Source organism: Cydia amplana, chromosome 17, assembly GCF_948474715.1.
Source record: "Cydia amplana chromosome 17, ilCydAmpl1.1, whole genome shotgun sequence".
Lineage (NCBI taxonomy): Eukaryota > Metazoa > Arthropoda > Insecta > Lepidoptera > Tortricidae > Cydia > Cydia amplana.
In genome coordinates, this window is record NC_086085.1 from 10,371,998 (window position 1) to 10,386,367 (window position 14,370).

Here is a 14,370-nt window from a genome sequence, read left to right on the forward strand (position 1 = left end):
CATCAATGTTTTTAACTTTCGAAAACAGAAATTAAAAACATTAAATCTGTGCACTGCCCTGGCGGTCTAGCATGACTTGCGTTCTCGCGCGCGAGTCCATACTTGAAGTCGCGCTAGATGTATAAAGTCGCGCGCGAGAATGCAACTCATGCTAGACCGCTTGATATACTCAAAAGAATATGTCTCCCATGCAAGAATATATAGCTTTAATAAAAACCTACTTAATTTACCACAGGTCTCTAGATATTGGAAACATTGTATTACTATAATTTAAATATTCTACATACAAACTATTTTAAATAATAGTACGCCGAGGCAGTGTTAAGCTATAGACTAGGGACAAATCTACGGATTATAATTTATAATATAACCATACATTACGAAAACGCGGGCACATGATAGAGTTAGAGATAGGTGAAAAAAAATAATGCATAAATAAAATAACATGTCGTAAATATCAAATTCTCAAAAATACCATGTAAAAATTTTCACCCATTTTTGCGACGACTGATTATTACTAGTAAATATAAAAACAGACTTATATTGATCCGATCTGTATGTAATTATACGTGGGTCATACTGAAAGTTCCTGGATTCTGATATATGAGAAAACTTATTTTTTCTAAGTGGCCAGTCCAGGAATTTTCAGTATGACCTAAGTATACGACAGTAAGAAATAAATGTCGCACAGTAGTATTAGGTAGTAATTTTTTAAGGAGTTGGTTAAAATGAAAAGAAAAAATACGTTTTGAGTTTAAAGAAAGTAAACAAATCCCGTAACAAAATTAAACAAAAATATTTACAGAATAGATTTGTCCCCAACCATAATACATTGTTTGTAAAGTCATCGGCGTTTAGAAGCAAGACACTGCTCAATTCATGATTTATTTAAATACTATTTACAAGTTATATACAACACTAAAATTTAACGTGAGGCCACTGCTGTTTCTGAGACATTATTGCGTTTGTCTGGCTTTTAACTTTATTTGGTGTTGTTTTTTTAATACTATTTTTTTGTTATATTTTCCGGAAACTATATTTTTGTATAATACTATCAAGTGTAATTATAATATTTTGTATACTAAACACACAGCAAGAAGATTTGGGCTAAAATAAATAGTTACATTAAGGTGCGAACAAATACCTTACTTAGATACTGGAAATTATTTTGACATCGACTTTAGCATCATAAAAATATATTTTTATTAACATTTTAAATTGTAGCTGACTGTACAACTCTACTTACGTCAAATAAGCGCAAGTTTCCAATTGACACCTGTACAGGATGCAGCTATCTGCGAGAATGAGATGGTGTATAAACACGCCCTACCTTTTGTATTGCCAATGGTAAAGCGTTAAACATACCCTTATATAAACCAAAGCAATGTATCCTTCATAAATATATTTTATAATAAGGCGGTGGGAATCGGGTTGTAAAGACGCTTTACCACTAGTAATGTGTGCTTGTGTGCTAGTTACGCATCTCGGGTCTCTATTGTTTCCCATAAAGTTTTAAGTCATAATGTATTGTTTGTCCGCATTTTCGTTAGTCATAATTTGGTTCTTCTCAGAAACGCGTAACTTTTCAGGATTGCCATAAAACAAACCTAAGCTATAACCTATCCATAGTATAACCTTAGGAAATTCCTGAAAAGTAGACGGTTTCAGAATTATGACTAATGATAATCTGACAATCATTACATTATGACTTAATCATTATGTCAAACAAAGGGATCCGACGCATCTCACATCCACATATGACCTATGATTAACTCAATAGCATCGTGCGACTGAGCCACGTATGTTTTCAACCCTTTGAACGCCACTCCTATCGTAAGCGGCGCGTCATTGTCAACCATGTTGAAATGCATTAAGGTTGATATTGGGTTGTAGCCGAGCGCGTCAGTTGACGTGTTTGGGGTTCAAAGGGTTAATATATAATACCTAGCGCGAGTCACCCGCGCAAGTGACCAGCGCGGCAGGGTTCGAAATTATCCAGATAATTAGTCTTTGATAATTATCCGATAAATATCGGATAATCATCCCAGGTATGGATAGTGCTATATTTATTTTATTTGAATCTTTGGTAGTAAAAAACAAAAATTGGACGTTTTTTATATTTCAGGTTTTAAATTTTTAGGTTATTATCAAATCGATAATTATCAGGCGTAAAAATCACGATAATTATCAAGATAACTATCATTAATAATAGATAACTATCATTGATAATTATCCTTTCGAACCCTGATATTGCATTTACTTGTTTGGGCGCGCTCGGCTATTCTACGCGACAGTCTAATGCGCAAAAACTGAAGAATTAATGTGCCCTAGTCTCCTATATTTGTATATGTTTGTGTATATTACGCTAGTGCACCCAGCCGGCCCGCTGAAGGTAGTGGCGCACGGCCACGTCGAGGTCGGAGTCGTGTGTGGGCGGGCGCCGTAAAAGGACGCCCTTCATGGTCACGTACTGGGTGGGCGCCAGGTTCAATGCCGAGCAGAGCTGCAACAAAATATTAGTTACAAAAACGCGTATTTTACAAAGGAGGTAAAATTCATCCAGAGTACGGGGAGAGTTCGTATATTGTCATAGTACTAAAACCTTGGAAATGACTACCATGATGACTTTACAAGAGAAGCGCCCCACAATAGTTATTTGTTTTACAAGGGGGCAAAGTTCATTTTTAACAGCTCGTGCTAATATTGACACCCGAGCAAGCGAAAGATTCCATAATTGGAATCTTGAGCGTTGCGAGGGTTAAACAAAATTTTCCCCCGAGTGAAACACACATTTTTTCACCACACACTACACCAACCCAAAGAAAACATTAACTGTAAGATATCAAAAAAAAACAAATGAAATTCATATAAATGTTATTAAATATCTATTCAAAACATAAGAAAACAACTCTAAATTTGCATTTGATTACTTTGCCTCACATGTGAATAAAATGCAACTTTGCTATCGGTTTTTGAACAATCAAGAGAGCCTTTACCAGTTGGTGTGGTAAAAAAATATTGTCAAATAATGTGTTAGAATTAAGGCCTAATTTATTACGTCTGCATATTAACTAACCAATACTATAGTTCGTTTTTTTTACCATTAGAAAGAACTTCGCAGAAGTAAGCTTGTGGTTCCAAATCCGGCACTTTTAGCGGTAATAATTTGAAGTAAATTATATGTATTTATTATTTACCATGCTACATTAGATAATTCAATAATAATTAACAATTAAAGAGCCTGATAAAAACTGCACGCTGGCTTCTGTGGAGTTCTTTCTAATGCCAAAAAAAAACCAACTATAGGTTATCTGTATTCTAGAGTTACCTGTATCTCATTAGTTGTCAGCAGCCGCTTCGAGCATCCGCCGCTGCATGAGCTCTTTCTGCAGCATCCACATGCGGTACTTCCGTCCCGTGTGCACTTTGGGCTGGTGGAACTTGAGCCCCTTTCTCCGTCTCTGTTCAACCAGTGTCCATTTAGATAAGATGACACGAGAAGAATATATACACAATGTTTGCTTGAAGTTAACGTTGCTTGGCAGTTAAATTCGCACCCAACTAACTCGGAGAAGGAAGAAAGACATCACTTGACTTTTTTCTACATATTTTTAAGCAATTTGAAAAGTAAGTACTACTGGAATCATATTTACAGATACTTACATTTAGGTATTAGCTATTATTGTGTCGACCGATCGACAACCCTAGTATTCAGGACGTTAGACGTTTAAGTTGATAAAAAAACCCAAGTTCCATAAAATTAAAAGCTAGAAAATATCGATTTCAACTTAAGGATGGTATTCCATCTGTCCAATATATTGGTCCAATGTGTATTCGCGTCTCACATCTTGCTTAATGAGAGAGTGAGATGCAATTCACATTGGACAAAGAAATTGGACAGGTGGAATACCACCCTAAGCTAGTTTTTTCCGGGACTAAGGGTTCAATTAGCAATTTGAGTTTCAATTATGTTACGCTCTAAACATCAGAGATAAGTTCAATAAATAAGAGACTAATATGCCTCTCATATCATTCATTCTACATATTACCTTCGTAAATAAACTAAAATCATACCTAATGATTGAATGTCCATATACTCTACTAGAGTTTATGGACAGTTAGCTCAAGCTCTAGTTTTAGACGGTGCTTAACTGTTTTAGTTTTTATGCGAATTGTTGGAAATATTATGTTATATATTAGTTATACTTAGATTAAATAGTTATTAATGTTGCCACGCCCTAGTAGGGTCCATGAATGTACTAAGTAACATAAGAACACCTTGTAATACCATGGTTGCAATAAAGAATTATGAATTATGACTTAGCGAGATGTATGGTAATATTTCATTCAAATGCACCTACGTATTGTATAATAGAGTACCTTTTTCTTTGCAGCAGCGTGCTGGTCTGGGTTGCTTCTCTTGTCTGACTGCTGTCCGGGCACCCACTGCTGCCCTGGCGAAGACAACCGTTATACGAGATCAAACCCAACCACGCGACGACACCAAAATAACAGCCAGGGCCGTGTACAACCATTCACATAGTCTAGCATATTAGATAGATAGATATTATTGGCACACCTCAGTAAAAAACTAACAAAAGAAAAGAACAATTAATTAAATGTAGAGGCAGATAACAGGCGGTCTTATCGATAAAGAGCGATCTCTTCCAGACAACCTAGCGGAAACAGAGAAATAATCGAAATATTCTACCTAACTGCCGATCATATCTACCTTACATACCAATACCAGAGTGAAACGGTGACACGATAGCAAAAAGTACGTTATAGCAACCGCATAAGGTACATAATTTGTCCGATGAAGCCATAGGAATGAAATAAATATATATATTTTTTTAAGTGGAATAATTACTGTCTTGGGTACGCTCTTACGGTAGATGTCGCTCGGGTCCCCTTGACCCATATGGTGGAAAGATTTGCTGGCTATGGACGAGGTCTTGGTGGCTCAGATGGCAGAGCGCTGGAGTATCGATCCAGAGGCCGTGAGTTCAAGTCTCACCCAAGGCAGTAATTTTTCCACTTTTAAATTTATTCTAAGCTTAATAGCATCGATCGCAGACGTTTCTGCTTTTTAAAATTAAAAAATGAAATAAATATTATAACTGGGTTATTTATGCGAACGAGAAATAATAAAAAACCTGCTCTTCGACAGTCATACAATTTTGACGTACGGTTGGTTTCGTTTTTAACGATAGGTAAACAGATTAGTGAAATATTATCCAATGGAGCGACAGGAGCCCTATGATCTGTTAATTCTATACACGGCCCTGACACTCGACATAATCCACTTTTGTTCTTCATTTGGGGTCGTCCAGAAATCATGTGATCATATTTGGCCTATTTGTGATATTTTCCTTACCCCCAGCCCCCCTCTAAACGATCACACGGATAACAGGATAATTAAAAATAATTAATAAGCCTTAAATTAAAAAATAACACAAATTAGTTTATTCGCATTAATAATATAAAGCTTAATATGAACAGAAGTGGTTTATCTCACACACAAGATACATTTAATTTTTTTTATTTTTTATTTAAATAATGTTTTTTTTATTTTGTCATGCATGATTACATAATAACATGCAATATTCATCTGCTAACTTAAATATGATTATAGATTTTAAGTAACTATTGTTTATTAAAAAAGATATTGATTTATTATTACTAAATACTAGTTGTATCTGTTTTACTAGAAACTAATTAGCTAAATATGGCAATTGGGGAATTAGCAGAGAATATACACCTATTTCTTTTTAGTTATAAAGATATGGATGTAAATCCTCATATATCTGACTAATAAGACTTCGTAACACTAACAGCTGATATGTATTCGATCTTACAACAAAGTGTGCTATCACACAATGTAATATTACAACGCAACCAGTTGTGTTATTTCTTATTTAACAGAAACTGTCATTGTATGATATTTGTACATGCTAAACACTGTTGACTTTTGCTCTGGATGTCAAGAATGGTACAAAAAGATAAGGCTATTAATATCCGCCACTACCATTAGGCTGCAAAGCGAAAGCTTATGGTATAATGATTTAATTACGCATGCGGAATGTTTTCTAGTCATAAAAATGGAAATATATGATTGATTATGATGAATGATTGTTGGATTCGTTAGCAGAGTCATATGTAGTCTTAATTTAAATGAAAGATAGAACTGGAAATGCAACATGATCGATTTGTAGTGAGGAAGGAATGACTTGAGTTAATAATGTGTGTAAAAAAATGTCCATCAAGTCAAAAAGGGTACTTTCGAGGTTTATCCTTCAGTAGCATTGATCTCTTATCAATTTTAATAAATGCACTTTCACATTTCAATCTATATTAGGAAAAGGAAATTGATTTGTACTAAAAGTGTGTAACATGCACGGCATACCAGCGATCGTTCAAGGCTTATCAACTCTCGAGAAGGCCATAAAAAGTTCCACATTTATCAGTCGTAGCAGGTATGTGTAATGCAAAATAACGTAAAAATTTCTTGAAATTGAAATATATTTTTGTCCGTGAAATTTTATAATAATTTTATACTATATTTATAGAAGCATGTGTTGATAATGGCGTATTGTATTAAAATTAAGAGTCCACGCATTCAAGTAGTGTACCAAACTTAAAGGATTTGTGTAATATTTATAGTTATGACATGTTATAATATGATTGAGCTACCGATAGGTAATATTTCCACTTAATCATCTAGTTTTATACTTCGACCGACAAACTTACGAGGCTCATATAACCATCGGGGCAAAATCGCAAAAAAAATCTGATAAGAGATCAATGTAAGTCTAGACCTTGGTCTCCGTATCATACGCCGCATACAATATCACAATGTACAGAAAACTTACTTCTTTATCCTCTAGCCTATACGTCAAACCTTGCCAATCAAAATGAAATTTTATTTTGTCAACACAGTTCAAATTAGAATGGAACAGGAGACCTGTTTATAGGTCTCTGGTGGGCTAGAGGTTATACACCATGCCAGTACGCAGCGTACGACGCACAGACAATCCAACCTCTAGACATAGCATAGTCGCGCTACCCCCTCTGCCACACATACGGTAGCGTTACTCCATCTTCGAGTCAAAGTGTCAGAATCCCGTGCCGTGATTGGTCCGTGTCTTTGAACGGACCAATCACGGCACGGGATTCGCTCACCTCGTCCCCCCGCACCCCCGTATTTTTGGCAGCATCGGTTTCATGAAAGAATCGGCCTAAGCTCAGTCTAGAGGTTGGATTGTCAGTGGTACGACGTGACCAAATAATAAAAAAAAGTCTCCAAAACGAACCCAAAACTGAATGAGTGTGCTGGGGCATAAAGCATAGAGTCGTGTTCTCACGTCGTGCTGCGCGTGCGGCTTGCGTTGCGCGGCGTGCTGCTCGTAGTGCGCGCACTCTTCGAGGCGCGTGACCCCTGCGAGACGGTAGCGGTGCAGCTCAGCCAGGCGCACGCGCAACTCGCGCTCGCGCCACAGCCCGCCTACCACGGCCGCGTGTTCCGCGCGACCGTAGAATTGGGCGGTCCAGCGGAGGCGCTCGGTGAATTCTCTGCAACATACGACGTTTTTGAAGTGAAATCTTCTTTAGCCGCGCTGTGCACTTTTTGTGATGGGGAAAAAATATGATTGTACTTAATCTAAGATTACACTCTACCTTAACTAATCTATAATAACGATTCATGATTATATTGTACATATATAGTGGAACATACTTAAAATAAATATTTTACAATAGATCCAATGCCAAATTGAACCATGGTCACATTAAATTAAACTAGGCTTAAAAAAAAAACTCGTAACAGGTGTCACGTGACCGTATGACGTAAGACGGACACGTGACCTGATCGAAAAACTGTTATTCAATGTCATTGAGTTTTTCATTATTGATTTAAATGCCATCTAGTGAGTTTCCCTCTATTATATAACATAACTCGAGTACTAACAGTGATGTGCTTAGGGGTTTCAAGTAATGCGACGAAATAACGCTAGATGGCGTTAACCTCAATTATACAGTGCTGCAGACATTTTGCAATAGTGATTGAGTTTTCACTTCTGCCGGCACTCCCTGAGTGCAACCCGTTGTTTTTTTTTTTCACCTTTTAAACCTTGGTCTCCTGTTTTATGGGAAGACTTTTTATAGGTAGCGACCAAGGTATTATCCGCCGAAAACCAATGTATTACTTGCAATTTCTAACTCGGAAAGGAGTTACTTTGTAAATTGAATGTTATCGTTATTAAACGAAAGTGGATGTTCCGATGAATTATACTCATAGACTAAGAATCCTCTAGACTGAGTTTAGAGCAATTATTTCATGAAACCGATGCTGCTAAAATACGGGGGTGCGGGGGGACGAGGTGAGCGAGTCCCGTGCCGTGATTGGTCCGTTCAAAGACACGGACCAATCACGGCACAGGATTGACTCGAAGATGGAGTAAAACTACCATATAAGTGGCAGAGGGAGTAGCGTTACTATGCTCAGTCTAGAGGATGTCTTGTCTGTGATTATACTAGTCCCACTCCCACAGTAAGCTCAACAAGGCTTATAACAAAGCCTTTAGCAGCAGTAAATGGAGATTGAGCAAGAACAAATAGTATTTATCCTCAACTACTATCATAACAGGCCAATTAAAGTATAACTAACCCAAAGTAAAGACCCCTCTAAGTCTTAAGTACCCTATTGTTTTTTTTTTTCGTTTCTAAAAGGAACCCCAGTTAATTATGAAAAGGCGCACTCAAAAAAGGTTCCGTTTCTGTCATCTTTCAAATATTTTACTCTTTGGAGCAGACATAAGAGTAATCTGCCTAAAGTAGAGTCCAGACGAGCTGGGCAAATCGACCGATTTGATCAGGAAAATAATTGGCACCAATCTCATCTAGCGTCCACACGTAATACACAAATTTAATCACCAATTTGCATTCCATAGATACTAACTTCGAAAATTGGCATTTTTGTGTCCGCACCTGCTGTTTTGATCGGGAAATCAAATTGGCGTTTGCGTCCGAACGGCCTGATTCGATCGGACAATTTCATCAGATTGGCGAAAAATTGTCTCGTCTGGACTCCACTTAATTGGCTACTTTCCTATTAGTCAAATCAGCTTCTTTTTTAGAACTGTCAAAACGATTTTCTAATACGGAATTTATATGAAAACGTGTGTAATGACGTCACGGTCAACTCACCTACTTTTTATATTTCAATCCAATTTATTAAATAGAAATAGTATTTAAAAATAACTGCTATCTATGTTTTTCTAATAATTATCTGGTGCTTTATTTCGTGCACTGTGTGAATTAATTTATTTTAAGTAGAGGAAAGTACCCAATTCTTCCAGACTACCTACTTCTAGACTACTCACTTCTTCTCTTTGGCTAGTTTGGAGAGCAGCTTCTGCCTGTTTCTTTGGTTGTTGAAGAATACTGAGAGCAGCTGGTAGTCGCGCACCAGCCGCTTCCGCCGCGTGCGCTCGCGCAGACGACGCGTGTATAGATCCACTTGAGATAACTTCAGGGCTGGAAATTTATGAAAACGTGTGAACACTGCCATAGACCCAAACTACTTTACACACAACACAACACACAACTATACACTCACACAACCATACAAGGTCTTCAATTATACAAGGTCTCGCTTCCAATAGGGATCAAAATCATTTGATCCCTATTGAAGAGACCATCAGGTCAAAGGGCTTTAGGAATTAGCGATTGACCCCCATTAGTCCCATTGTGTTCGTAGTGTGTGCAAATACATTATATGAACTCGCAATCACTAATGAATGGGTAAACAGGCCCAATATGACGACCAGCCACACTTATCCGTATTGACACTACTACAAATATACCGGGGTTTTTTTTTAATTAGCCTATTAGTGTGTATTTCTAATACGGTCGGTTCTACGAACACCCAGTGTGCTGCGTTCCATTGCTCTGTGGCAAACCCTGAGTCTGGAGTCTGGACTGGAGGTTTATAGAAAAAAATAAAATAGGAAAAAAATTGCATGCTGCCTAAGCACGCAAAGTAATTATTGCATACCTACCAAAAATATCGCTTGACAATGACAATACATAAATAAATACATATTAACCTACTTTCACACGAAACTATGACGCGCACAAACGTTCCTGATATCGGCAATTTAATGATGCTGTTATACAGAATTATATATAATTATGTATTAGGTTTATTGTAAGCCAGTGAACTTTGTACGTTTTATTTTTAGCTACTGAACTTGGATGCTGAGTCATAGATAGGAAAATAATGATAACATTTATAATGAGTATGTAATGAAATGTGTAGTTCAGAAATAAGGAAAAATCTATATACATTCTAAAATTGGTTTGCAAAATGTATCAAATGATATCAGAATCATTAAATTTTCGACGCTAAGATGGACTGCCAAAATTGGGTTGCCATAGTTGAGTAAAAACAGATTCCCAAAAAATAGAATTCCAACATTATTCATCACCATCCACACTGTTAACACATTCACTGCACCTGCTCGGCCAGCGGCTGATTTGCCCTAATTTGCCAAATATTACTGACAATTTGTAAACCTTATTGCATAGAGTCCACTGGTGGTCAGTTAAAGTGTTGCTATGGGCAGGCGTGGCTCACTCCGCGATTTCGTCGCTTTGCTACAGGTAGCTAAAAGTACATCCGTTCCGCCCCAATTTTGGGGAAAGCCATAAGCCGCGCGTGGCGCTGTCGCCACCTAGCGGCCATATCTGTGCTGATCGTAACAGACGCGTTTTGTTAGAGAGTGAGTCTTCTATACTTAGTACTATTATTTATTCTGTGCTATGGGTACTTGGGTAGTAGTTACTTACATAGGTAATAAAATAAATACCGCATGCACTTACCAACATCCAACTCATCATCCTCAGGGCTGATGGATAGAGTTGATATCAGCTGTTCTGCCTCGTGGTCATGTTCCTACAAAAGATTTATAATGTTACACTGTGATTCCTCCAAGTATTGAATATGGACAGTTCGCTGAGACTAGGGCCTCATTTAGACGATCCGAGAACTCACAAGCGATTTTCATTACATTATGGTATTTGATTGATCAATTTTTTTTTTGTTGGTAAATATTTATTTTTGTTTTATTACTTCCAAATACAATTTACATTAACAGTAAAAAACAAGTCCATTTATAGTTTGCGATCAGCAAAGCAGGCTTCGTCAAGTGCTCACAAAAACAAATCAGCTACAGGCTTTGTCACCTCCTAACAAAGCGAATCCTCAAATCCATACATGTTTCTTTAGTTTTATTACAAAATATACATATATATTCCATGTTTATCTGCCAATACACATACCCTTTCAAAGTCATCTCTATTGGGCATATAACTAAGCTGTGTTGCCTCCTCGGCAGACACTGCCAGAGGTGGCAGTCGAGATACTGCACTAGGCCCGAGCGGACCCTCATCTCTATCTGCGCAGAGCAGTGTGGGTCGGCTAGTGCTCTCCACATTGCCCCAGGTTGCTCGTCCAATACTGCCTTCTAAATACCGAGTTATATACTCGTCTTTGGCCTCTGAAATATATTATGAAAATAAGCATTCAACAAGTACAAAGGAGTACAAATAAAAATACTAGGCTAAGGTCAATGTGGGGATGACCGTCTATAAACTCTTTTGTTGCTCCTAACTCATGCATCTGTACACATATTATACAGGGTGGATTTTCTTTTTGGGTCAGTTAGGGCAGCTACCAGATCCCGTGCTGCTACGAGAAAACGGTCTAAGAAGACCTTCCCTCGATTTCAAATTAATGAAGATTGGCTTTTACAGATTTTGGAAAAAACATACAGGGTGCGAGAAAAAGGTCCTAGGGGTCAACTTACGGTAATGTACTAAAAAGCCACAAATTAATAAAAACTTTTTCCATACATTTACTATGGGGAAAATGTGAAATGTTATTCTCAATTTTCTATCTCGCCCATCAGTCCTACAGCAATGTCTTCATACAGTATTATGGTCCTTAAATGTAACAGGACTGATTGGCCAGATAGAAAAATGTGAATTAAATTTCACATGTTCTCCATAGTAAATGTATGGAAAAAGTTTTCTTTAATTTGTGGCTTTTTAGTACATTACCGTAAGTTGACCCCAAAGAAACTATTGATACTGGATAGGAATGGAATCGATTGGCATACAAAAATAGCATGTGAAAAATAAAAGTTTTCATTTTCATACAAATTGTATGGGAAAAGTTTTCCTCGATTTGTGGCTTTTCTAGCCGGAAATTTTTTTTTGGTTCCATACAAGCTTTTGATCCTTAATAGGAATGGGATCGATTGGCATCAAAAAAAAAAAGTTTGTCAAAAATGACCTTTTTCTCGCACCCTGTATGTTTTTTCCAAAATCTGTAAAAGCCAATCTTCATTAATTTGAAATTGAGGGAAGGTCTTCTTAGACCGTTTTCTCGTAGCAGCACGGGATCTGGTAGCTGCCCTCACTGACCCAAAAAGAAAATCCACCCTGTATATGAATATACAAGAGTTCTTGCCCTATGACGATCTTCCCAACCAAAAATTTTATATGCTAGCCTTCCTCACATTGACTTTAGTCTACTTCAGGGATCACCAATTACTTTTTTCAGACCTCTGGTTCTTAAAATAAAATTACGATCAGAGTCCGTTTATAATTGAGTTTATTAAATAGGCAAAAAAATAAAATGGGTTGGCAGTCCGGATCCGGACAGCGGTCCGCCATTTGGTGACCCCTGACACAGTATAATAAAGAGTACTAGCATACAATATGGACGCTCCCTGCCTCCCGTTTAAAGTGCCGCCCACCCGCTGAGACCCGCTCTCGGTTACCTCAGTTACCCTACAATGTCTTATCTCACTCACACAAGCATGGTACGCATTCACCTACACGAGCTTAGGCTGTGTGCGTAGGAACGCGTTTGTTTCATACATTTGATCGCCAGTGTCCGAGGTGTGCCCCTGATCTACTTTATAACACCTTGTTAAAATTGTCAATACTTTATGCTTCTAAAAAATAAATGTAGTATCAATATTTACCTTCTGGTGTTTTAGTTTCTATATGCTTGGCAATATCTTCCCAGTTACCAAAACCAAATTGCTCTATTGCATCTAAGAGTCTTACTTCCTCATTTGCAGACCAACTACTTCGACCTAAGAATATTCCAAATGCTCCAGAGTCCTGTTAGAATAAAAAGTGAGAACTGTTCAGTAAATGCATATTTATTATGTACAAAGTGTTCATAAATTTACTGTGCTTACCATAAACTGATATGCGTGGTCATTTTTATGAGATCCTATTTCAGCACCCAAAGAAAAACACTGAAAATAAATTTGTTTTTTGTATGATTTCAAAATTTGCGCCAAAACTATAAACAAATATGGCTGAAACGTTACTTCGTGGGATAAACGTACATTGGGATCTGAAGCTTACCTGCAGGCAAATATCAAAATCTGTGCATTCTGTACATCTTACTCTAATACCATTTATTTCTTCCTGACAATAAGTACAATTATATTTGGCGTACAAATCCGAAAATGACATGGTCAATCACACAATAAAATAAATTCAATCGTTGGCAATCCTTCAGCACCTACTCACTCAAAAGTCATTTTGCGCTTGTGCCATAGACATTTAGACAGGAATGTTACCAGATTAAAAATATTAAGTCGCTTTTGCACGACCTAACACGGGTACCAAAGATCTTTTAGGCGTTTTTACGTTTTAAATTCAGTCTATTTTACTTTGCATTGTATGTTTTTAATGGAAAATATTATTAAAGGACGCAGCTATTAGTGAGAACAAGAAAGAAATAGTGCAATTATACTACTCTTTGAATCCGGTAAACCTGTCCGTTATAGCTTTTACATCTGGAAATCCCTTTAATAGGCAAATTAGACTCTCGCGCGAGCCACGAGACGAGCCGCGAGCCGCGCCACGAGACGCGAGTCCACCGCTTACACTCTCGTTCGGCTTGTCATTCGGTTATAAACCTTATGCCGTGCCGTTAGTGTTTAAATTATATTAGCTCGACGAGCTTGCGAGCCACGAGACGAGCCGCGAGCCACCGCTTACACTCGCGTCTTGTGGCGCGGCTCGCGGCTCGTCTCGTGGCTCGCGCGAGAGTCTACATTGGGGGTATAAGGTTATAAATTTCTAATCTTGCAACACAGTTTATGAACTGTCAGTAAATCAATTGTGAAACGAACGAGTCCGGTTAATGCTCAACCCAGGAATGTACAGCCCAATAATTGGCGTCCACTTTTATGGACGCGAATTATTGGGTTGTACATTATTGCCCTGTCCAAACAGTGGCTTCATATTATTGGCACGGACCAAGCTTGTACACCCTGATAA

General features: G+C 37.7%; 1 protein-coding gene across 3 annotated transcripts; it reads right to left on the minus strand.

The window, feature by feature from the left end:
* Positions 1-2,335: 2,335 nt before the first annotated feature.
* Positions 2,336-13,625, minus strand: LOC134656100 (transcriptional adapter 2B). Of its 3 annotated transcripts, none has more exons than XM_063511618.1 (10): positions 13,447-13,625; positions 13,275-13,334; positions 13,053-13,194; positions 11,341-11,558; positions 10,882-10,954; positions 9,381-9,534; positions 7,365-7,572; positions 4,381-4,454; positions 3,329-3,461; positions 2,336-2,503 (listed from the first exon to the last, which is right to left on the minus strand). In XM_063511618.1, exons 1-10 carry the CDS (start codon positions 13,555-13,557, stop codon positions 2,366-2,368), a joined length of 1,311 nt encoding a protein of 436 aa, XP_063367688.1. In that variant the 5' UTR covers positions 13,558-13,625; the 3' UTR covers positions 2,336-2,365. The 3 variants fall into 3 exon arrangements, with proteins under 3 accessions (XP_063367688.1, XP_063367690.1, XP_063367689.1); XM_063511620.1 differs by having other exon boundaries at positions 2,376-2,503; positions 4,381-4,449; XM_063511619.1 differs by having other exon boundaries at positions 2,376-2,503; positions 4,381-4,449; positions 7,314-7,572.
* Positions 13,626-14,370: the final 745 nt, after the last annotated feature.